This window comes from Vanacampus margaritifer, chromosome 1 (assembly GCF_051991255.1).
Source record: "Vanacampus margaritifer isolate UIUO_Vmar chromosome 1, RoL_Vmar_1.0, whole genome shotgun sequence".
NCBI classification, from domain to species: Eukaryota; Metazoa; Chordata; class Actinopteri; order Syngnathiformes; family Syngnathidae; genus Vanacampus; species Vanacampus margaritifer.
Window position 1 is genome coordinate 5,553,869 of NC_135432.1, and position 26,140 is coordinate 5,580,008.

Here is a 26,140-nt window from a genome sequence, read left to right on the forward strand (position 1 = left end):
TTCACTCAGCGCCTTGATAAACGATGCTGCTACACCGAGGCAGCTTGTTTTGTGCCTTATGTGAGCCTCTTCAGTGTGTGTTGTAACCAACTACCTGCTGGAATAATAGCTGGATCCCAGAGGGCCTTGGTACCAAAAGAAGAGGACATACAGTACGAGATGCTATTTCATGCTGCTTTGATACATTTGATTTCAACAATGCTTTATGTTTTTTGCATTTTCTGCTGTTTTGGTTGTTGTTGAAGTTTTGACTGACTTTTCCCCATCACACATCGCTGTTCTGTATTAGTCTGGACTCCTCTGGCGTTGGCCCCTTTCTCCATGTGGAATAAAGGTCACTGCCTGGACCGATGACCCCAAAATATATTTCCTCTAGCTATGATTTTTATGATTGTGATGGTGACAGTTTTCTTTCATGGACGGGTAGACATGTGCTCTCTTTCCTTTCTCCAATTCTCCATGTCACGTTTTGTCCTCTCTCTGTCTGACTCACTACTTCCCTGATTCTTTTTTGCCCCCTGTTGAGATAACAGTGCATTCCCTCCTCACAACGGTGACATTATCGTCATATGAAATAGCATCACATTTGGGTTGAATAAAAGCGTTTTTTTTTTTGCATAACATTTACATAGCACTTACTTAATGTACCTGTCTCCAAGCCCATGCTGGTTTTTCCTTTCACTTGTGCTCGACTCCAGGAATCATGTCGCGATTGCGCAAACATGTATCAAGCTTCATCTCGGAGCTGTTTGCCACCTGCTGAACTGTATTTTACGTGCAATTTCTTAAAATGCAAGAAATGATTCTGAAAACATTCAGATGCTTTTTGAGGATATTGATTGTGTTGCACTACATGTCTTTTTTTTAAATGACACACTTTGGAATTTTCATTCCTTTTTTTCTTTTTTTCTTACGGGAGAGCTCAGTATTGTTCATTCGATTTGACATCATCATTGCTCTCCTTTTTTTTTTTTTTTTTTAATCCAACAAATCAATTAAAAAAAATTTAATAAATGTTTTTTTTTTTTTTTTTTTTTTTTAAATACATATACATATATATATACACATATACACACATATATATATATATATATATATATAGGAATTTTCATTCCTGTTTGAAGTAAGAGTGGTAGCTAAGTGAAGAGAAGTGGCCAATTCAAACTATATTATTGATAATTCTTTTGGAAATTCTCAAGAGTTTTTTCTTTAACTTTTTGCCGACAGGTTACTTCACTCAAATATCCACACTGGCAGATGTCCAGGAGAATGTGATGGAGTATCTCCATGTGCTGAGTCGTCCCAAGGTGATCGACAGGGAGCACGATACAGTTTGGACTGAGGCCTACATTGATAGCACCGTAAGTTGCTGAACTCAATTTTACACAATCTGTCGAAGAACCATAACCATTTTTTTTTTAATAACACCTTTCCTCGCTTCAGTGTTTTTATTAAATGGTGCATTTACTTCTTTTTTTTTATTGTGGGGGGAAAAGAAGCGGTGTTTTAACACTCCATTTGTTTGTGTCACAACATGTGAATGTGTTGTGTGAAGGACAAGTGCTTGAGTGTTTTGGGGGGGTGAAAAGATATGGTCTTTCTCTGGGTTGTTTGGAGATGCAGTATACGGTACAAAATTGCTCTGTTGCTTTACTTATAGATGACCTGAGCTACAGTAAGTCACCTAAACACTATATACGGCCAAAACCTCATAAGTCACAATTTGGAAAATTTCCATATATTTTACAAAAATATATACTTTTGGTCAGTCCTCATGTGTGGGTGTCATTTTTACGAATTATTGACCAATCTAAAGTGTTGAAAATGGCTTGCTCTTTTTCATGATGCAATGTTAATATTTGAAAAAAAAAACGTCGTTATTAGAATCTCCTGAAAAGTGCCGAATATTTGCCATTTGCAAAATCAGTTAAGTGAGCCGCTGCAATGTCAGATCCAGTTCCAGTACAACCTGATCCAACCACATTATAAGACGCAAAATGTATATAAGCGGGAGATCGACAGGCGGATCGTTGCAGCGTCTGATGCGGACTCTGTATCGATCAGTTGTGATGAAGGAGGAGCTAAGCGGAAAGGCGAAGCTCTCGTTTTACCGGTCGATCTACGTTCCCTACCCTCAACTATGGTCGCAAGCTGTGGGTTGAAAAGAATAAGATCCCGGATACAAGCGGCCAAAATGAGTTTCCTCTGCAGGGCGACTGGGTTCCCCCCTTTAGAGATATGGTGAGAAGCTCGGTCATCCGGGAGGTACTGCTGCTCCTCCGCATTGAAAGGACTCAGTTGAGGTGGCTCGGGCATCTGGTTCGGATACATCAATGATTAATACAATGATTATATATGGACATCAAAGTGTGGATTTATACCAAAATAATACCCGTCCATGTCATTGGTATTATATTGGTTAACATAGCAGACTTTCATGCAACTGATGATGGAACAATTTCCCTCAATGTTGTGTTTACAGCTACCCAGTGATGAGATTATATTCTGCCTCTTGTCCATTGTTAGCTGGGCTAGGCTTCACCCTGATCCTGAATAAGATAAGCAGTATTAAAATGGATAAATATCCACCCATTGTTAATGTAAAGGCTGGAATGTGCAAAAAATATCGATCAAAGGTCTCACGGAAATTACAAATGTATTTAATAGTCAATACTAAATTGTTTTTGTCTTTTGTTTCTGTGTGCAAAGCAATATCTGTTCAAATATGGTTGGATGAGTTTGGCTAGAATGCCACAAACACTTTTTCTGTTTTCATTACATCTGGATGATTGAGGGGTCACTGGCATGATTTTTGTCACCAATCCCCCCACCCGCCCCCCCCAAAAAGCAGTGACCTCTCCTGTCCTCTTCCTCTTTTTCCACTTGAACTGGCCTTAGCTCCCTCAAGCACAAAAGGTAAATACAAATTGTGATTTGAGATTGTTGCTGTGCTGTGTTGTGATGTGTCGTCTTGAGGCCTGTGTGGTCGGTCATGGGATTGCTTGGTCGTGTAATATGAGTTTGGTCTCAAATTCCACAACTATAAGAAAACATAGTTGGAGGAACATCACATTAGGTGTCTTACTGTGACTTTAGGCTGTCCTTTCAAGGCATTACTTGTGATTGTTGTTGGTAAAGTCTCTCTTGCATGTTTGGTCAAAGATGCACATCACATCTTTACAAATGCTTAACTTTTATTCGTCAGTGGTGATGCAACGTCAGGCATGCATGACACAGTTTTAGGGGCTTGCAGTGTGACCATAATTATTTTTAATTTTTTTTTCATGTGCATTGTGATGTGAAAACAAGCCTGTTTGTGGCATTTGTCTCGGTCTGATTTTCTGAAATAATTCTTTAATTTTCATAGTCTGAATAAGCGGTTCAGAAAATGGTTGAATGGAAATTCAGCAGCCCATAATAACTGGTGGGATGATCTGCACTGATGCTTTTGTTTCTTTAAACCATTTTGGTGTTATATTTGATTACACGATTAATATAAACTGGGAATAGAATCCCATGAGGCAGTTGGCAGACATTTCACACTGTTAGGGTGATAGACACCAGAGCAGCTCAGCAGAAATTACAAATAGATACAGTATTGTCTAGCATTGTGGTTATGATTAACTCAATAGTATTTATTTGCATGGTATCTTCAATCACAGCTCTGGCCAGTGTGCTTTTTTTTTTTGTGTAAACAAAAGTGAAATAGACAAAGTCCTAGAGACTTTCTGCATAGCTGTAGTGTCTAAAAAGTATTTAAACAGGGACTGACTCCGAAAAAATAATGGCTAATATTTTTTCTCTCGATAATTAGTTTTGCCCCATCTCAGCAAACTAAAGTGACAAGGTTAGACAGATTTGGATAATGATTTGGACTAGGATGATCTTCTCATTCATTCATGTGACCATGCATGACAGTGAAACAACCTGGACAAAAGAGTGTTAGTAATCCAAAGGCAAAATGCCAGCATCCCAGATCTTACATTATAATATATTGATATTATACCTGTGATATCAAATATAACATTACAGGTCATAAAAATACGGGTAGTATTTGAGCTGCAAAAAGCAAGAAAATAAGTACACATTTTGGGTCTGAAATAGTCCATCTAGTAAATTGGTTGTGATTGTGATTGTGTGAGCTGTTAGTATGTGGACATGGACGACGTTTTTTTTTTTGCTTAGAATGTTTGCTAACTTTAGTGGATTTCTTTCTTCTATTTTACCTTATCACCATCATCATCATGCCGGTTGTAAGAATTGTTCAAACATTGGAGTTGGTGCTTGTTACCACCAGTGATGCCAGTAACGCGAAAGCGGCCGTGGCTCAAGGTGTAGAGACGGTCGTTCGGTAACCAGAAGGTCAGCTGTTCGATCCCCGTCCTCCCCAAGTCGTTGTGTCCTTTGGCAGGACACTTCACACACGTTGCCTTCACTGCTACTCACACTGGTGTATGAATGGTGCGAATGTTTGGTGGTGGTCGGAGGGGCTGTAGGCGCACACTGGCAGCCACGCTTCCGTCAGTATACCCCAGGGCAGCTGTGGTTACTAAAGTAGTTTACCGCCACCAGAGTGTGAATGTGTGAGTCCATGAATAATGTATCCATTCCATTGTAAAGCGTCTTTGGATGTCTAGAAAAGTGCTATATAAAACTGATGCATTATTATTATTATTATTATTAATATTAAAAAAAAATTTTTTTTTACAGTAATTACTATTCTAATGCATACCTGTAGATCAAATTAATAATAATAGATACTAAGAATAATAATATGGGTCACAGCAAAGTTAAACTTGGAGAAAGATCCACAAGGCTGTGTGACTGTATAAGTTCACCAAAAGTAATCATTGTACTTATAAACAATATACGACATAAATTTTAATTTTGCCATGTTAAATATGTCAGGCCAAAACAGATTGTATAAGAAAAAGACTTTTGATGAATGAATTCTAGAAAGACTATTTTTCTTTAAACAAAAACAAGTAGGGGAGACCGGGGCTAGTTGTATCATGGGTAAGTTGTCACATTGCAATTTCCTTACTCACCAGAGGGTGCAACGAAAAAAGTGGAATACTAGTTTTCTTCGTATAAATGGTCAGGGGATGTGTATTGTCTGAAGAGAGTATAGCACATTGTGAGCTTAAATGAGTGCCAATAACCCAAAGTAAAAATGTTCAACTTCATATATTTTGAAACGGGCGTCATACATAGACAAACTCTAGCAGCAAATCATGTGGACTCGTTAGAGGATAGATTCAGGTATCTTGTCATGCCTCAATCACTGCTCCATTTTAAGATAACTTTAAACTAGAGCAAGTGTTGGCCAACATAGTAATTTGGGGCAACTTGTCTCAGTCATTTTGGGGTTTGTTGTTACATATGCAAAGAATGGGCCAATAAAAAAAATGCACCTTTGGCAACTGTTTACGTATGCCAGAAAACAAACAGACAAAAAAAACAGGAGAACAATGATAATTTTGTCCTTGTTTTATTAGTTGCAATATCCAGTGTGACATCTTACCCCATATAGTGTGACAACCTATCCATTGGTGGGGCAATATGTCAGATATTCACTCCCTGTATTTGATGGCTTATAATCTATGCACTGACACAAAGTATGAAAATGACATGAACACAAAAATATACCTAAGACTTTGGTCTTTCATCTGGTATAAATGTACAGCAATATATAAAAATAAAAGTATAAAAAGTGATACATCTAGCCCTGGTCTCCTTACCCCGTTTATGTTAAGTGAAATCTATAAACTCTTTTTAAAATAAAATTACATATGTTATGCCAAAAAGGGTTGTCTTTATTTTTAATCAAAACAGAACCATATATATAATACTTAACCCTGGAGAACCCACGGGGTCAAATTTGGCCCCTATAAATTCTGCTACCCAAATAACAGAGACTTTTATTTTATTTTATTTTTTTTACAAATTTAACTTCAAAAGTCCAGAGTGCCACTTCTGACCCCTGCATGGGGCCATCTAGTGGATGAATATTGCACTTACATGAGCCAGAGTGGTGGTGACAAGATGGCTAAAATGCAACAAATAAAACAAAAAAAATATATTGTTCAATGTAGCTTTGTATTTGATTAATTATTTTTCTTAAATTCTAAATAGTTTACTGACAGTTTTTGTTATTCTGATTTTTCGAAATGATACCCCTAAATCCCAAAGGGTCAAATTTCGCTCTAATCCTAAATTAGGGAATAAATTGAAAAAAACATTGAAAAAACATATTTTGGTGTTCAGTGAACTTATAGCAGTCATTTAATGTATAATTCATAATTTTCCAAAGAAGAAAAGGGTTCTTGGGTTCTCCAGGGTTAAATGTCACGGTTAAAAATGCACTTCCAATTAAGTATTGGCAGAACGAGTTGTCAACTTTATGTTAAGTGTGAATGTCGAAATCTGTTGAGTATAACTGATAAAATAACTAGTAATCTAATTTAGTTACTTTTATAATCAATTAATGAATAAAGTAACTAAGTTAGGTTTTCAAGATAACTGCGGCAACACTGCTTGCTACAAGGTACCATTGTAGTCGAGCGTAATATTGACGACCCGATATTGACGTGTGAGGAGGATGTTGGAGCAGTTAAAAATCGTTTACTGAGTGCAAAGTCGATAGCTTTACAAGTGTCAATAATATATGTATAATAATTGTTTCATTTTTAAATTTATCATGAGAGCTTTTTATGAAGCTGCCGTAACCCCCTTTGCAGCATCGCGCACCGTCCTGTTCTTGTACACCATCATTGAGCTCCGTCTCCAAGGAAACAAAGGTCACCTCATACACAAGCTCTTGCATTTGTCACATGAATCTAGATTACAAGGTGTCCCCCCCCGAGACATGAAACTTGGGGCATGGGCGTGTCACTGTATTTTCAGAGGGGTGCTTTATTTGTGTCTCTAAGAGGAAAAACTTTTTTTAGCCCATGACCTCTCAGAAAAAGGGATAGGCATCAATTTCTGTCCTGCAAAGTGCAATCTACCGCATAGAGGTAATTATTCTCTCCAACTGTGTGTTCCTTATTGAGGTCAAAAGTTTACAGGTTTTGGTCACAAGCTGTTAGTCAAGAGTGAATGCAACAAAAATCCTCAGCCTGCTGAGACCATTCTCCGTATTGTGAACACACCTTGTTTGAGAGCTTTAGGAAAAACTGTAATGATTGTGCCTTTAAGCAAATTGAGATAACAGGTCAAATTGTAGAATTTCGGCAGCGTGGTTGTGGGTTTCATTAAGTATTAAAAGCTGGTCCTCCTTCTTGGTTGAGATTATGACAAGGCAAATTGATGCATTTCCTCCCGCAGGAAAGACAAGTAGAAACTAAATTTTGACATTTAAATATGTCGCCTGTCAATCTCCGTGCGGCTCCTTTTATCTACTTTTCATTTCCTCGGCATAGCAAAACAAGCCTGAATTCCACCAAACGAATGATCATTCACGCACAAAGTAGTAGCCAGTGAATAGAAACTCTCAACAGCATCAAGGTATGGGATTTTTTTTTTTTATAGGTTTTAGGTGAACTAATGAATACACACACACTCGCACGCACGCACACACACGCACATACACATATTCACCCACATACAAAAAAAACAAAAAACAAAAAAAAAATATATATATATATATATAAAAAAGGAGAGCAATGATGATGACATGTCAAATAAAAAAAAATGAAATAAAAAAAAAATATATATATAAAAAAAAGAAAATTAGACCGCGTCAACTATGTCTCCAAAAATAAAAACTATAATAAAAAAAGGAAGGGAAAAAAGGAAAGCAATGATGATGACATGTCAAATAAAAAAAAATAAAAAAAGACAATTAGACCATGTCGACTATGTCTCCAAAAATAAAAACTATAATGAAAAAGGAAGAAAAAAAGGAGAGCAATGATGATGACATGTCAAATAAAAAAATAAAAAATAAAAAAAGACAATTAGACCACGTCGACTGTCTCCAAAAATAAAAACTATAATAAAAAAGGAAGAAAAAAACGAGAGCAATGATGATGACATGTCAAATAAAAAAATAAAAAATAAAAAAAGACAATTAGACCACGTCGACTATGTCTCCAAAAATAAAAGCTATAATAAAAAAAGGAAGGGAAAAAAGGAAAGCAATGATGATGACATGTCAAATAAAAAAATAAAAAATAAAAAAAGACAATTAGACCACGTCGACTATGTCTCCAAAAATAAAAACTATAATAAAAAAAGGAAGAAAAAAAGGAGAGCAATGATGATGACATGTCAAATAAAAAAATAAAAAATAAAAAAAGACAATTAGACCACGTCGACTATGTCTCCAAAAATAAAAACTATAATAAAAAAGGAAGAAAAAAAAAAGGAGAGCAATGATGATATGTCTCCAAAAAAAAGACAATTAGACCACGTCGACTATGTCTCCAAAAATAAAAACTATAATAAAAAAAGGAAGAAGAAAAAAAAAGGAGAGCAATGATGATATGTCTCCAAAAAAACGACAATTAGACCACGTCGACTATGTCTCCAAAAATAAAAACTATAATAAAAAAAGGAAGAAGAAAAAAAAAGGAGAGCAATGATCATATGTCTCCAAAAAAAAAGACAATTAGACCGCGTCAACTATGTCTCCAAAAATAAAAACTATAATGAAAAAAGGAAAGCAATGATGATGACATGTCAAATAAAAAAAAAAATTAGACCATGTCGACTATGTCTCCAAAAATAAAAACTATAATAAAAAAGGAGAGCAATGATGATGACATGTCAAATAAAAAAATAAAAAATAAAAAAAGACAATTAGACCACGTCGACTATGTCTCCAAAAATAAAAACTATAATAAAAAAGGAAGAAGAAAAAAAAGGAGAGCAATGATGATGACATGTCAAAAAAAAAAAAAAAGACAATTAGACCACGTCGACTATGTCTCCAAAAATAAAAACTATAATAAAAAAAGGAAGAAAAATAAAAGAGCGCAATGATGATGACATGTCAAATAAATTAAAAAAAAAAAAAAGAAAAAAAAGACAATTTGACCACATCGACAATGTCTCCAAAAATAAAAACTATAATAAAAAAAGGAAGAAGAAAAAAAAAGAGAAACTCAACAGCTGTTGATGTCATGAGAAGACACGGTAACTCCTAGCACGTGTGTTTACAGACCTGTGATATATGATCCAATATACTGTACCTGAGCTTGGAAATAGATTTCTTATTTTTAGATGAGGTCCTGTTCATTCCCCCTCATCTTTTGATCGATACCATTTTTTCCAGCAGCAAGGTTGTCCATTGTTACAGCACTTGTACTTAGGTGTACTTCTTTCCCGCTTTGATGTCCAATCCTGTGTCCTCAGTTGCTATTATCATCTATCAAGGCTCAGGTCACTGCTTCTTTTTCGCTCGGTGTCTGATAGAGACAGGATGGATGCTGGTCGTTTCCTGCCATTACCTGTTATTGCTGGTGGTAAAATAGAGGTGGTGTTTTGAGGATGTGCACTCTGTTCTATAACACAATAGTTGTAAACCGATTGCTGCGGCAGAAATGGATAAACAATAACTGGGTCAATCGCCAAAAAGTGTAGCAGAATAACGAAACTGAGGTTTTATTACAGAGGGTCAAACATTTGCCTACATTCAGTAAAATAAGTATCAAAACAAAAACGACATTGAATATGCATGATTTTGGCAGCTTACATGGTTTTATTGTCCAAAATTAGTTATTCAATAAATTGAGTTGTTTTGATCATGTATACGGAACATTTTGCATGTGTCCCTGAATTTGCTGTCCACCCTGTCATTTCATGACATTTTCATTGATATTACTGCCAGCATTTTGTCTTCCTTCAATAGTAGTTTCAGAGTAAATGTTTATGTTTTCTAAAGGATTCGTATTATGTGTGTCATTGGATGTTGTCAAGGTTAACATGTCCACCATGTCAAACCTTTTGTAAATTCAATTTCTAACAGACTCCTATTTCTAAGTGAAGGTCCACCATGTGCTCTTTAAATGCCAGCATTGGCTAAGAATGTCCACTCTGTCATTGTCCACCCTGTCAACAAGTGTGCATATTTTGCTGTTTACAATTACATTGTCAGTTTGCAGTTAATTTATATATATATTTTTTAAAATGTGTGGTATCGTGACCAATATGATTTTTAATAATCATAAAATCATAACAATGAATTTGAAGTTAAATGGAAAATCTCAATGTCTTATTTCATTTTATGGGATGAAATGGGCACATTTCAAAAGCCCCTTAAGGTGAAATTGGCTCAATTTATATAGTTTTCACTAAACACCATTGCCACTTCTTGTCCGCCACTGTTTTAGTTAGTTTGTTAGTCATTGCAAGGACCAAAATGGCACGTTTCCAAATGTAGAATTCTTAGCAAGCAGAAGAGAAGTGTTGAGGGTGTCATCCCAGTGACAAGCCATTAGTGCTGTCACTATCAACAATTTTGTATCGATTCATTTATCGATTATTCAATCGATTAATCGACTCATCGGATTCATTTCAATTTTGTATTAAAGTGTATTTTAAAAAATCCCAGATTACTGTTTATTAACTAGTGATTGGTGTTTATTCCGTATATGGTATTCGTATAGTAATTTAAAAAAAAATAGATGTTTACAAATGTCTTATTTTGATTAAACACAGAAGATAATCAGTCTTCGTTCATGAGGGACTACAGAACTCAGTGAACAATTACTGTTGATATGCTGAAATCAGAGGATTTGGACAATTTTAAATTACAAAATGGCTCCAAACGATTACTCGATTATTAAAATAGTTGTCGATTAATTTGATAATCGATTACTTGTCGATTACTTGTCGATTATTTGGTTAATTTCGACAGCTCCTTAAGACATTATGTACCCAAAGAGGTAAACATACTTCTAACTATGCATGTTTTTTTAGTGGACAACCATGTAACACATTGTGAGCAGTCTCCACAACAAACTTTCATCAAGAAATTGAAGTTACAAGCATAGACAGGCAGCCGCTGCAAAGATAAATATCTTAATTATTCCAGCAGTCCTGCGGGAAGAAAGATACTCACATCCTAACTAGAAGCACTGCCTCTGGATAAGCTTATTCTGAAGGAGATCAAAGACAGGCTGTGATTGAACATGTTTTAAGTCAAATAAGGAACATGAATAAAACATGTCAAATAAGTAAGATGTAGCCTGAAGAAGATAATTGAGTACGACTGGGTCGGCTGCACAATTACTTACTGGTCCGCTATTTGGGGTATGATCTTAAAATAAGTGTCACAAGGCGGATTCACAGAATGTGAGTGACAATGGGCAACCATTTCATATGAACCTATTAAATTGTATTCCATTGTTGCTTCCTTTCTTTCTCCTCCCTTTCTGTTTCTGTCATATTTACTCCCTCAATATCCATTTAGCTGGATGATGGTCAAGGTCCAGTGCTGATGACCACCGTGGCAATGCCCGTGTTCAGCACCAAGAATGAGACGGTAAGTATCCGTGCATTAAGTTGATTATGACTCCCCTGGCAGGTTCCAACAAATTGTGAAGTGCTGTTAGCTCTTTCTTTGACTGCCCTTTTTTGAATGAATGGTTGATCTTACAGGTCTATTTAATATTTTTGTCAGCTTGTCAAGAAAATGGAAATTGAAATTTTAGACTACTTTTAACAATCCAGCATTTGTGTAGAGGGAAAAGCGCCAGTCAAATTTAGACCCCTACACCCTCAAGTCCCTCAGCATATTTTTCAAATCCGCTCGAATACACGGTACACACATAAAGACAATCGGGTTCCCCAGACGGTAAGAAGTATTTTCCGTAGCAAAGTGTTCAGATACACTCGGGTAACATTGCGACATAATCCGAGAATTTTGATTCTTCTTTGTTTTGGAAAGCTCACACGATCATGCAACATTTCTGCCTCGGAGAACCTCGTTACGAAATGAAGTGGTGGACCGAGTTTGAATATCACCTTGTATGAGCCGCCCCACATAGCTTGAATATCACCTTGTATGAGCCGCCCCACAACCCCCTATTTAAAAAAAAAAAAAGTCTTCTAGTCTTCCTTAATGCATAATCGTCTTTATGTCCTTGTATCTGCTCCCCGTGTTGCATTAATCCAGAGTATTTCTACTCCTCCTCCGGTGTGCCTTCTAGAGAGGGTGACTCCACAAGGGGGCGCACATTTCCCAAACAAACGGCAATAATTGACACCATTGGCACCATTTGTCACATTTTTAGGAATGGAATTGTAGATTTCTTTCAAAGTGTGTTCTGTCAATCATCTTTTCAAATACTTCTCAAATGTTAACTTTTTGTATTTCATGATGTGCTTTCAGCGGAACCACGGCATTTTACTCGGGGTGGTAGGAACAGACGTCCCCGTCTCAGAGCTACTCAAGACCATCCCTAAATACAAGGTATTAGATGCTTTTATAGTTTTTCCAAATCCCCCGTGCAATTATAAACTGCATGTGGATATGGACGAAGTAATTGGAATGGCAAACCGGACTGGCCTGGTGGGTGGTGTCTGGTCTGTGCTGGATTTCACTTTCCTTTCTTTGGTCCTTCCTCGGGTCTCCTGACGGCCTCACGACTCTGGCTGGAAGTGTTCGGTTTAGGTGAACTGTATGGGATTTTTTAATAGGTTTTAGGTGAACTAATGAATACACACACACTCGCACGCACGCACGCACACATACTCACCCACATACAAAAAAAAAAAGAAAAAAAAAAGGAGAGCAATGATGATGACATGTCAAATTGGTAAAATTACCGAATGAACAATACTGAGCTCTGCAGAAAAAAAAAAAAAAGGAATGGAATTTTTTTTTATTAGGTTTGATACTTATTGTTATTGCCTTCTTCCTCTCATGCAGTAATTAAATAAATTATACACCATGCACACCAGTGCTACTTGATACTTGTGGCTCGTGTTGGATTTTGATGTATTATTTGTTTTTGTTCAAGCGGATCATTGAATGAACGGATGGCTGTTCTTAAATAAAATACAGATTTTAACAAAACTCACAAAACTTGATTTGCATGTAGGTTAATTAGCGCAGCAGATCAGAATATTTTACCATCCAACAAGAGATTTACAAGAATGAGCTTTGACTGTAAGGATCATTGAACCGTGCACACATGTTTTCTTTCCACACACAGACTGAACAATGCCTCGGAAATCTAAGCTTCCTTCTAGAAATCAACTCACTAGTATTAAAATTAGGCACATGTGTAAATATACTTTATGTTAACCTGCTTTTTACACAATTAGGGACTGGTGTTGGATTTAACCCCGGAGAACCCACGGGGTCAAATTTGGCCCCTATAAATTCTGCTACTCAAATAACAAAGACCTTTATTTTTTTTACCAGCAGTGATTTTGTCCCTTTGTTCTTGTTTCCATTGGCCAAAGTGTGTTTGTACATTCAAAATCCACTTCTAAAATGCAACAAATAAAACAAAAAAATTCTATTGTTCAATGTAGCTGTGTATTTGATTGATTATTTTCTTAAATTCTAAATAGTTTACTGAAAGTTTTAGTTATTCAGATTTTTCAAAACGATACCCCTAAATCCCAAAAGGGTCAAATTTCAAATTTCGGGAATAAAGGGTTAAAATTGAAAAAACATATATTTTGGTGTTCAGTGAACTTATAGCAGTCATTTAATGTATAATTCATAATTTTCCAAAGAAGAAAAGGGTTCTTGGGTTCTCCAGGGTTAAATTGTTTATTATTGTTGCGATTTGGAGTGTGGAAGTACTCACAATTAAATGGAGGCTAATCTTAATCATTTTCTCCACTTGTTTGTATATAGAAAAACACAAATATGAGTCATTTATATTATTATTACAAATAAACTATGTACATCTCAATGTGTGCTAACATAATGCTAACGCAATGCTAACATATTTTGTTGCAGTGAGACCCTTTTTGACAGTCCGTCAAAACGTGTTACTTTGCTCATTTTAGATACTTAATCAATAACGTATCTGTTTGTTGTATTTCCTCTTAGTTGGGCATACACGGCTATGCCTTTGCAATCACCAACAACGGATACATTCTCACCCACCCAGATCTGCGGCCACTTGTAAGTACTAGTTGCTCATAAACGCAACATATTCCTTCATTACGTTTCAGGTTTATTAGTTGTGAGTTAATTGAGAGTCCATGTCAAATAGGATCTTTTTTTTTTTTTTGCTGTCACACACACAACAATGTCATTTGGCACAGAAACACATTTGTCATTATGCAGTAAAAAATGGTCATGCGTGACCCGCTCAGGTTAACGAGTACGCATGTTGATTTCAAGTTATGGACAAAAATAGACGGGATGGTTAAAATGTTCAATTTCGACAAAGTGTAGGATGATAAGTGATTTATTTGTAGACGATGTGCATCGTTAGCTAATTTGTTTCGGGAACTTGCAAAATTGGTCTTAAAAATAACCCGGTGTTTTGTGCTTGAGCTATTTTGACTACGTAAAAACAAGATCTTTGGATTCAAATCAATATTCAATTTCAATCAAAAGAGAAATAATACCTTATAACAGAAGACAATGCTGTCTTCGGCAAATATGGTAATCGTCAGTTCCGGAATCTCTTTAACATGTCTATTTCTCCTTTTAATTTAATGTTGATCTCCTCGATGTCATCATGTCATGTGACACGCCACGTAAGTCATTGACAAATGGTTTCCACTTTATGCTGTTTTAAGTGGGATGAAATTCAAATCAAATGTGAGCACTGTTAAATTTGTAAATTATCTAAATTGTTCTTTCCAAAGCCCCACAATCTGCACACTGCACATTTGTGTGACTTGTAAATACCGTACAATATGATAAAAGTTGTTTGTGTTGCTTACGAATTACGTTGAATGCAGAAAATACTTCGTTGAACCTTTACAACGTTTTTGTCGTCTTTTTGTGGCCAAATGCATTTGCGATATAATATCCATGATAACATATCAATAAGCATTTTTGTCACAGGCCACACCAAATGACAAATAACTCCTTTGATGGACACGAAGCTCTTAAATGAAATTCCCCATTGCGGTAATTTGACTGCATAAAAAAATAATAGTAACAAAGGCCACCATTAGCAACAATAAAACAAACTTTGGATTGTAGGTTAAATGGAATCTTGAGGCTGATTTCATCTGTTGAGAGGTCAAACAAGCCGAGGACAGCTTTAAAGGGTTAACATTTTGGATGACTTCTTTACCTGCGATTGGAATTTTCTTTCTCGTGGTCTTTCAAGGGTTTGGTTCAAAATCGTCTTTCTAAGCTAATGGTTGCAATGAACCTTTGAAAGATGTATTTGCCAAAACTTTAAACCCGTTTTTCTCCGAACTACTGATTTCAACCCGGCAACATTAAAATTGCAGTACAGACGCTCCCCAACTTACGAACGAGTTACGTTCCGAGCGATCGTTCGTAAGGTGAATTTGTTCGTAAGTTGCTTCAGTGCTACATTTTGTATTATAATTTATGTTTAAAGAGAATACGTACAGTACTGTACTACGTATGTTAGAGAGAGAGAGCGAGAGACACACACAGTATGTACATGTACGTAATAAGATAAATAAAATGAAGTTTAACTTACTTTTGGAAGATGTACTCGATGCTTAAGGATTTGATGGAGGAGGAGGAAGAGGAGGATTTTATATCATGAGAGATTCTTCGTCGTCGCTGGAATGGGCTTCAAAAGTTACTTCCTCCTCCGTAACTTCAATGTAGGAAGAAGTTGAGGGTCGCGGAGAAGAAGATGAGGGTTGATGAGTATCTTCCTTGGAGGATTTACTAGAAACTGGCCGAAAGAAGCGATCTAACGACGATTGCACAGTTTTCTTCTTTTTTCATCATAAATGATGCGGTAGCACTGTATGGCATCATTCAATTGATTTGCAACCTTTGTGCAACGTTCAATATTTGGGTCTTGCTGCTCGAAGAGTGCGATGGCTTCTTTATGGGGACAGGCGTTTCTTCCTCCTCCTCCTCGACACGTTGCTGAGCCTGGGTGAGCTCTCACAGCGCCAAGCGTCGGTATTAGCGGCGGAAAGAAGCACTACAGTACTCGGAAAAAGGTGCGCAATACAAAATCTAACTTACAGCATCTCTTTCCGAACATTTTTTGACATGCGCGCATGCATGTTCGTATGTACCGTTGTTCGTAACTCGAATGTTCGTAAGTAGGGGAGCGTCTGTACCACCATCAATATTTGAGGTACTTCTATGTAATATATGTCATTTTAAAGTGAATTAAGTGTAGAATTAAAGTATATGAATATCTCAATGAGGACTTTTTTTTTTTTTTAATCCCATAAAGACCATTTAGCCAGAGCTGATCACATTTGTGTTATGTAAATGAGGAGAGCGTGCCCCAGTCCTTCACTGTGAACATATAATGCCTGACTGGTTATGATTAACGCCATTCTATTAATGGTGGAAGAGGAGTGCATGTGTAGCAGGAGGCTGCTGGCCAAATTATCAGGATGCAGTAAAAAATGGGAGGTAAAAGATGAGGAGGTGCAGAAGAGAAAACGGTGAGAAAGAACCGACAGATGGTTTAATAGTGGTCTAATTAAAGATGTTAATGAGTAATGCTAATGAGGGTTGGGAGGCTATCTTGGCTAATAGATGAACACGGACGAGACTTCCGAGCACGCGCATGCAGTACTGATCCACAAAAAAACATGTTGACACACAGATGGGGGACAAATTGAAAGAGAATAAAACAAGCTGTTGCCACACCAACTGACCAAGCGCATCAACTGATGGACAAACCGGAATCAAATAAAAACATACTATGGAAATTAAGGGTGCGAATTGCCTAGTACCTGGCGATTCGATTCGTATCAGGATTCATAGGTCACGATTCGATTCAATACTGATTAATCCCGCTGCGAATCTAGAAATGATTGCGATTTTTTTTTTTAAACTCAAATTTTGAAAATACTAATCAGTAAACTTGTACATGTACACTGTAAGATTTGTATGAAAATGTATTTATTTATCTGAAAATTCCGGCTTATAACTGAGCCACTGCGTTTAACAAAATGCTTGCAGTCTGTTTCATGTTTGAACAGCACTGAAATAAAATATTAAGGCTTAATGTTCCATTAATATAACATTCTTCCATGCTTAATGTGTGAATCCTAACCCTAAGTAAGACGTTTTCTTGAATATTCCCATAAAAAATTGATGTTTAAAAATCGATTCGGCTGAATATCGAATCGATTCGAGAATTGCGCGCTGTAATATCGCGATATATTGCTGAATCGATTTTTTTCTAACACCCCTAGTTTGAAGCAATGCAAACATTTCTCAAGAAAATTCCTCCATTTAGCAACTCAGATTTTCCTTCTTAAGTAGGTGAAATTCAAAAAGAGGAAGTGACTCAAACAATAAACCACCTAATACTGACACAAGTCCGGGCCTTAATGGGCTCCCCTCTGAATTTACCAGATGAATATTCTAACTGAATCGATTTTTTCTAACACCCCTAATGGAAATTAACACTTATTTCGCCCTCACAATTTCTTCAGTATGCATATGTTTCTATGCGCATGTTTCCTGCCTGCTCAGTATGGCGACGGCAAAAAGCGACGAAAGCCAAACTACAGCAGTGTGGATCTGTCCGAGGTAGAATGGGAGGACAAGGACGACACGGTGAAACTCTTGTGGTAATTCAACACCGTTATGAAAGCGATGTCGGACACTCAGCGCCGTCTTTTTGTGCTTCTAGCTGAGGAACGCCATGGTCAACAGGAAGACGGGGACCTTCTCAATGGAAGTGAAAAAGAGTATCGACAAAGGGGTGAGCATCTCCCTCATAATATGCAAACAAAAGCGTTTTTTCTCAAGGTCCTGAATTGTATTTGAAAAGCAGAACTCAGCAGGGAAAGACCATTTTGCCAAGAGGTTATACAGCGATGTACAACATTGACTGGGGAATTTGTGTCTGATTTGGTTTGTTCTGCACGCACGAGTGTGTCTGGCTCAGTGTGTGAGCCGCTTATCTCCAACATGCACATGTTGCTGAATACGAGAGACAGCAGCCCCGGTGTGTCTTTTGGAGAGACGCACACACAGGTGTGTGTGTGCGTGCGTGTGCGCTGCCTCTGCATTGCACTTTGAAAGCTTTGTACTTTCAGCTGATTAATAAGCATTCAATATGCAAATGCGTATCTCCAAATACAGTAGACACATTCAGGCACACAACACTCATTCATATTCACGATGTTAATGCAGGGAACTTCATAGTGCAGCAACATTATATGCCACAAGCAAATACTCTCATCACCACTAGATGGAGCCATGCTGCAGCCAATTCCATGAAATACTGAATGACAGTTAGGTTTGTGACTATGGAAGCTGGCCACAACAGACTGTATTATGTTTTTTTTTTTCTTTTTTTTTCTGTTTTCTCCAGAACAGAAAAAAACAAGGAAAAAATGTATTATCCTTTTTGTTACAGAGGCGTGTACTGGTGTTGCAAAATGATTACTACTACACGGATATTCATGGTACTCCTTTCAGGTGAGAAACATTCAGACATTTATCTTTGCACAATGAAGATTAAAAAGACAAGTTATTTGTTTTATTGCTAGTCTTGGAGTTGCTCTTTCAAGGGGCCACGGCAAGTCCTTCTTCACAGGGAATGTCACTGTGGAAGAAGGTATGACATGCACAGTATTTTTTAAGCCGTATCATTTCCACTGTATGTGCACATGACATTTTTTTTTTCTTATATAAAATACGAACCTGGATAAATCTATCAGGTATGGGGTTTCAAAGTGAGGTTAGGCTTTCAAGGTAGGCTGTAGGGTTTTTAAGTAGGGTTTCAATGTAGTAAGTAGGGTTTCAAAGTATAGTGTCAATTAATAATTAATAAATAATTAATCAATTAATTAAACAATTTATAATAGTGGCTACAAAATTATAGGTGAAAAAATTCAGCTGTCAGAATGTGTTTGCAAGTAAGTTTAGTTTTTTTAAAGTAGGGTTTCAAGGAAAGTTAGGCTTTCAAAGTTGGGTTTCAAAGTAAGTTTTCAAAGTTTTAGGGTTTCAGAAGTGATTAGTGTTTCAAAGTAGGGTCACAATTCATAACAGCGGTTTAAAATACTGCTTAAACAATTCAGCTGTCAAAATGTGGGTCAGGGTTTCAAATTATGGTAGGGTTTCAAAGAAGGGTTGAGGTTTCAAAGTAGGATTTCAAAGTACGGTTCCAAAGTAGGGTCATCATTCATAACAGTGGCTACAAAATTATAGGTGAAAAAAATTCAGCTGTCAGAATGTGTTTGCAAGTAGGTTTAGTTTTTTTTTTTTAAGTAGGGTTTCAAGGAAAGTTAGGCTTTCAAAGTTGGGTTTCAAAGTAAGTTTTCAAAGTTTTAGGGTTTCAGAAGTGATTAGTGTTTCAAATTAGTGTGTCAAAGTAGGGTCACAATTCATAAGAGCGGTTTAAAATATTGCTTAAACAATTCAGCTGTCAAAATGTGGGTCAGGGTTTCAAATTATGGTAGGGTTTCAAAGAAGGGTTTGGGTTTTAAAGTAGGATTTCAAAGTACGGTTCCAAAGTAGGGTCATCATTTATAACAGTGGCTACAAAATTATAGGTGAAAAAATTCAGCTGTCAGAATGTGTTTGCAAGTAGGTTTAGTTTTTTTTTTTAAAGTAGGGTTTCAAGGAAAGTTAGGCTTTCAAAGTTGGGTTTCAAAGTAAGTTTTCAAAGTTTTAGGGTTTCAGAAGGGATTAGTGTTTCAAATTAGTGTTTCAAAGTAGGGTCACAATTCATAACAGCGGTTTAAAATACTGCTTAAACAATTCAGCTGTCAAAATGTGGGTCAGGGTTTCAAATTATGGTAGGGTTTCAAAGAAGGGTTTGGGTTTTAAAGTAGGATTTCAAAGTACGGTTCCAAAGTAGGGTCACAATTTATAACAGTGGCTATAAAATTATAGGTGAAAAAAATCATTGTTTGAAAGTAGGTTTAGGTTTTTTTTAAAGTAGGCTTTCGGGGAAAGTTAGGCTTTCAAAGTTGGGTTTCAAAGTAAGTTTTCAAAGTTTTAGGGTTTCAGAAGTGATTAGTGTTTCAAATTAGTGTTTCAAAGTAGGGTCACAATTCATAACAGCGGTTTAAAATATTGCTTAAACAATTCAGCTGTCAAAATGTGGGTCAGGGTTTCAAATTATGGTAGGGCTTCAAAGAAGGGTTGGGGTTTCAAAGTAGGATTTCAAAGTACGGTTCCAAAGTAGGGTCACAATTTATAACAGTGGCTATTAAATTATAGGTGAAAAAATGTATTGTTTGAAAGTAGGTTTAGTTTTTTTTTAAAGTAGGCTTTCAGGGAAAGTTAGGCTTTCAAAGTTGGGTTTCAAAGTAAGTTTTCAAAGTTTTAGGGTTTCAGAAGTGATTAGTGTTTCAAATTAGTGTTTCAAAGTAGGGTCACAATTCATAACAGCGGTTTAAAATATTGCTTAAACAATTCAGCTGTCAAAATGTGGGTCAGGGTTTCAAATTATGGTAGGGCTTCAAAGAAGGGTTGGGGTTTCAAAGTAGGATTTCAAAGTACGGTTCCAAAGTAGGGTCACAATTTATAACAGTGGCTATTAAATTATAGGTGAAAAAATGTATTGTTTGAAAGTAGGTTTAGTTTTTTTTTAAAGTAGGCTTTCAGGGAAAGTTAGGCTTTCAAAGTTGGGTTTCAAAGTAAGTTTTCAAAGTTTTAGGGTTTCAGAAGTGATTAGTGTTTCAAATTAGTGTGTCAAAGTAGGGTCACAATTCATAACAGCGGTTTAAAATATTGCTTAAACAATTCAGCTGTCAAAATGTGGGTCAGGGTTTCAAATTATGGTAGGGTTTCAAAGAAGGGTTTGGGTTTTAAAGTAGGATTTCAAAGTACGGTTCCAAAGTAGGGTCATCATTTATAACAGTGGCTACAAAATTATAGGTGAAAAAATTCAGCTGTCAGAATGTGTTTGCAAGTAGGTTTAGTTTTTTTTTTTAAAGTAGGGTTTCAAGGAAAGTTAGGCTTTCAAAGTTGGGTTTCAAAGTAAGTTTTCAAAGTTTTAGGGTTTCAGAAGTGATTAGTGTTTCAAATTAGTGTTTCAAAATAGGGTCACAATTCATAACAGCGGTTTAAAATACTGCTTAAACAATTCAGCTGTCAAAATGTGGGTCAGGGTTTCAAATCATGGTAGGGTTTCAAAGAAGGGTTTGGGTTTTAAAGTAGGATTTCAAAGTACGGTTCCAAAGTAGGGTCATCATTTATAACAGTGGCTATAAAATTATAGGTGAAAAAATTCATTGTTTGAAAGTAGGTTTAGTTTTTTTTTAAAGTAGGCTTTCAGGGAAAGTTAGGCTTTCAAAGTTGGGTTTCAAAGTAAGTTTTCAAAGTTTTAGGTTTTCAAAAGTGATTAGTGTTTCAAATGAGTGTTTCAAAGTAGGGTCACAATTTATAACAGCGGTTTAAAATATTGCTTAAACAATTCAGCTGTCAAAATGTGGGTCAGGGTTTCAAATTATGGTAGGGCTTCAAAGAAGGGTTGGGGTTTCAAAGTAGGATTTCAAAGTACGGTTCCAAAGTAGGTTCATCATTTATAACAGTGGCTAAAAAATTATTACTTAATTCAGCTGTCAGAATGTGGGTTAGGGTTTCAAAGTAGGGTTACAATATATACAGTACAAGCATTAACTTATTATTTTATTGATTCGGTCATTTCATTTAATTTTCATAGTTCATTTGCCTTCTCTTTTCTCACCGACATAATTATCTCTCGTGCTGTAATATGTACATCAGTGTTATAAAGACGTTGGTGTTACTGATTATAATTTGTGTTAATGCTGTTTGAACATAAAGCTCTACAAAAGTAGTCGAATATGTTGTCAAGTCATTCCTCACAATTTGCGTAAGTCATCATAGGTAGTGAAAGTCCACTTCTCAGCTTGCATCACACATGTTGAAGTAGTAAATGTAACATGAAACCTCAAAATTAAACAGTATCATATTTCTTTAGTGGCTCTTTAGATGAGTTGACTGTTTCTTGATCGATGCTTATGTCAAACCACAGAGTCAAACTTCCATATCCAGCCTCATGCATGTAAATATTCATGTCACGGTGGTCTCTTTGTAACTCCAAACATATCCATCATTGGGAGCGGTCTGAGCATGACTTGGCTCTTCCTGATCCAATCAGACTTGCCAAAACCAGACACAAAATACATTTTTCACACATGCAGCGTGTATTTGAGAGTGTAAGAGTTTAACAGCTTCTCCGGCTTAAATTAATGCTTGTTCATATGATTTTTTTTTTCTTGCAGGCCTTCACGATTTAGAGCATCCTGATGTAGCCCTTGCCGATGAATGGTATGCGTACTTAAGCATTCTTTTCATTTTTTCAATCAGCATTTTGAAAGAAAATGCATTTAATCAGTGAGGGGATAATTGTTAAAAGTGTTGTTGTCTTTTCAAACTGTGATGCTTTTTTTGTTTGTTTTTTAAAGTGCTGTGAAAATGTAATTAAAACACTTAATTTAGCACTTTATCACGCACACACGCGCACACACACATACTCACCCACACAACAAAAAAAAAAAAGAAAAAAAAAAGAGAGCAATGATGATGACATGTCAAATCGGTAAAATTACCGAATGAACAATACTGAGCTCTCCTGGAAAAAAACAAACAAACACTTTATTTAGCTTACAGGATGCAAAAGTAAAAAAAGAAGAATAAAATGACTAAATAAGTTACACCTTCTAAGGTTACTGATCCCGAATTATGATTTCAGTGTTAAGCAGAAATTCAGTAACCTGTTGTGACATTGCAACCAGTTTTCTAGAAAAAGCTAAATCCCACTACAATAGTGGGTCATATATTTTGAGGCTTAGCTGTTTTTCTTGAAAATGTGATCCAAACTTTCCCGTATGGAAAAATTCTGTCATCATTTAGCACTATGTTTTTGTTCATTCTTTTATATATCTGTCTTCTTCAAACAGGACCTACTGCAATACAGATGAGCACCCAGAGCACCGCTACCTGACCCAGATAGAGGCAATCAAACTCTACCTCAGTGGACATGAACCCCAACTACAATGTTTGTCAAATTCACCAACAGTCCATCTTAATTCACTGAGTCTCTTTGTGGTAGAGTATTTCACTGGTTCAAATTTGGCCCTGTTTTTTTTTCTTGTAGGTGATAAAGAGTTGGTTCAAGAAGTGCTTTTTGATGCAGTAGTAACTGCCCCACTGGAAGCCTATTGGACCAGCTTGGTGCTCAATAAGTCTGAGTATGGCGCACGCATACAGTACGACGTGATGCTTGCTGTATTATGGTCTCATTTGAGACAACATTTGTGAATTATTTTAAAACATAGGAACTCTGACAAAGGAGTTGAGATTGCCTATCTTGGCACGAGGACCGGCCTGTCCAGAATCAACCTGTTTGTTGTACCTGACAAGCTTACTAACCAGTAAGTATGTCATCGCTGTATCTAGCTGTGATTCGTCTTTGGAAAAGTTTCAATTTAGTTAGCTGATAAAATGAGGAAAGTCAACTTTTAGTCAAACAATGATCGTAACTATTGTGGTTACACATATTCTATAGGTTTCCGTAGGTATTGTGGCTGGTGAGTTAATATTCATTTTTGAATGTGCATGGATCATCTCCGTCATTTCCGTCTGTCTCAAGAGACTTCCTGACTGCCGAGGACAAAGAAGGGGTGTTTAACGCCGATCACTTCCCCCTGTGGTACAAAAGGGCGGCGGAACAAGTTCCTGGGACCTTTGTCTACTCCCTGCCCTTCAACTCAGGTCAGTAAATGAGAATGCTGCCATTTGTGTCTCCAAAGCATGGAAGGTTCTAGCCGTGTAATATAAAGCCATGATTTGTGGAATTGGATTGAACACGCTAGCTGTTTTTTCGTGTGCATGTGTCAATATTTAAGAAGATGCCAATGACCAATTAATTGACTAGATTCCCATTAACAATGTAACTTCTATCAAGACAGAGGGGGGAGGGGTGAGCAAAGAGAGGATTTATAAGTATTGCAATTATTCACAAAAGTAAATGTCTCTTTTTATGTTTTTCATGTTGCGAATTGCATTTCATTTTATTATTTATTTGTTTTTTTCTCCAGGCGAGCTCAGTATTGTTCATTCGATTTGACATCATCATTGCTCTCCTTTTTTAAAAAAAAACAAACAAATAAATTAAAAAAATTTAATAAATGTTTTTTTTTTTTAAATATATATACATATATATATACATATACACACATATATATATATATACATACATTTTTTTTGTATGTGGGTGAGTATGTGTATGTGCGTGTGTGTGTGCGTGCGTGCGTGCGAGCGTGTGTGTATTCATCAGTTCACCTAAAGCCCATTAAAAAAAATACCATACTAATAATATAATATAATAATAAATTGCCAAATGCAGAAACATCAATGTAAGTTATTACGATGTAGTGGCTCTCGCTAACAGACAGAATTAAGTAACCGGAATTAGGTTAAAAAATTCTATATACGTAGACCATGTTTCTATAAATTTTGATATTTGGTTTTTATTTGAGGCAGATATTTTTTCCATTAAAATGTGATTTATGAGGAGGTTAGACCATTGGTCGATATTTAGAGTTTGTTTATTTTTCCAGTTAACAAGAATTGTTTTTTTAGCGATAGTAAGGGCTAGTTGTTGTTAGGTCACCTAGCAAACACAAGTTTGGAGATAAAGGTATCCTACAGTCCAAAATAGCGGAAAGTTTTTCTAAGACTTTAGTCCAGAAATACATAACCGGAGTACATAATTTCATACTGTATAAAAGTCCCCCCCCCCCCCAAAAAAAAGGTCCATATTTTGTATTTTTAGTACTCCCTCTTCATTGGGCTTTATTTTAAACAATACCGATGAACCACTCATTTAGTGCCGATGTCGATAACCGATAAGTAAGTTGATAATTGAATACAAATGTACTTTCGAGTCCAACTACAAGTCTTACATGTTAAATACATTGAAACGTTGTGTAAAGCACCATGAAGTTGAATTTTATTGACATCTCTGCTTCAAAGACAACCAGTAACTCATTTTGAGTTTGCCCAAAAAAATCATGTTTTAAAAATGCAACAAAAAACTCTGAGTGTAACATTTTGGGGAGACACAGTAAAGAATGCCCGAGGTTGCGCGCATTATGACGTCACAAATATGCGACACTACCATCGGAGAGGGGAGGGGTTGAGGAGCTGGGCAAAACTTGAGCCACAATAGAGGGACCAACGCGGCATGTCTATTATTATCTGCAAATTTCTCTATTATCTGGTTTAACTGTTTGACGTCAAATAGGTTGATAATTGCCGATAATTATCGCCCACTGATATTATCGTGCATCCCTACTTTATTTTTCTCCAGAAAATGCATTCAGTTAATCTGTATCGCAAAAAATAGTAGGTTGACAATATATTTGTTTAATAATACCAATTCCTTCAAATAACCTTGATCACATTTGATAGTTTAAGCTACATTTATATGATGACGTTCTGAACAGAAGACACAAAAGTGGCGTCTCGTCTCCACTTTTTATTTCGCGTTTGGATGAACGTCTATCAGAGAAAATACGGTGTGACGCAAGAGTACGTAGAATTCTGTTATGTACACATGCGCAGAGTCTGTAATTGTTGGAAGGACTCTTGTTGTGTTATAAAAGCAGCCAGAGCATCTTAAAGGGCCGACGGGCAGATATAGTCAGACATGTTTGTGTACTTCCCTGTACCGGCGCATGTATGTGACGTAAGCACGTGCACGACGGGAGCAGATCTGAGCGGAGTTTTGGACCGTGGGAACACACACAGTTTTCCACTCTGGAGGGTGTTTTCAAATGTTTGCATGTTCAAGCCACCAAAGTACCGTCAACGTCTAAACGAAAGGAACTTCAGATAGAATATTTTGGAATTTTTACGCAACCTCGTATAAACGGGGCCCTAAGTTACAGATGCTTCCAAAAAGCTTTCTCTTTCATAAATGTAGAAATGAAATTAGGTTCTACAAAACTCCTGAATCTCAAAACACTCAAAGTTTAAAAATTTCTGTTGTTATGCTTAAAAATAATGAACACAGGGTACATTTAGGTCTGCAGT

General features: G+C 36.4%; 1 protein-coding gene across 3 annotated transcripts in view; it reads left to right on the forward strand.

Moving 5' to 3' along the window:
* Positions 1–26,140, forward strand: part of LOC144053507 (voltage-dependent calcium channel subunit alpha-2/delta-3-like) — a 133,689-nt gene that overhangs the window by 70,665 nt on the left and 36,884 nt on the right. For 2 of the 3 annotated variants that reach the window (XR_013294465.1, XM_077568018.1), the window contains exons 12-25: positions 1,228–1,361; positions 2,899–2,916; positions 11,420–11,491; positions 12,341–12,421; positions 14,021–14,095; positions 17,591–17,674; positions 17,751–17,822; positions 18,483–18,544; positions 18,616–18,683; positions 22,324–22,369; positions 23,002–23,099; positions 23,199–23,292; positions 23,380–23,475; positions 23,694–23,815. Coding sequence is in view for 2 of the 3 variants with exons in the window: in XM_077568018.1 (XP_077424144.1) it covers positions 1,228–1,361; positions 2,899–2,916; positions 11,420–11,491; positions 12,341–12,421; positions 14,021–14,095; positions 17,591–17,674; positions 17,751–17,822; positions 18,483–18,544; positions 18,616–18,683; positions 22,324–22,369; positions 23,002–23,099; positions 23,199–23,292; positions 23,380–23,475; positions 23,694–23,815 (1,122 nt within the window). In the remaining variant the exon portion in view is untranslated. The remainder of the gene's footprint in view (positions 1–1,227; positions 1,362–2,898; positions 2,917–11,419; positions 11,492–12,340; positions 12,422–14,020; positions 14,096–17,590; positions 17,675–17,750; positions 17,823–18,482; positions 18,545–18,615; positions 18,684–22,323; positions 22,370–23,001; positions 23,100–23,198; positions 23,293–23,379; positions 23,476–23,693; positions 23,816–26,140) is intronic. The other variant, XM_077568025.1, reaches the window with a different exon arrangement.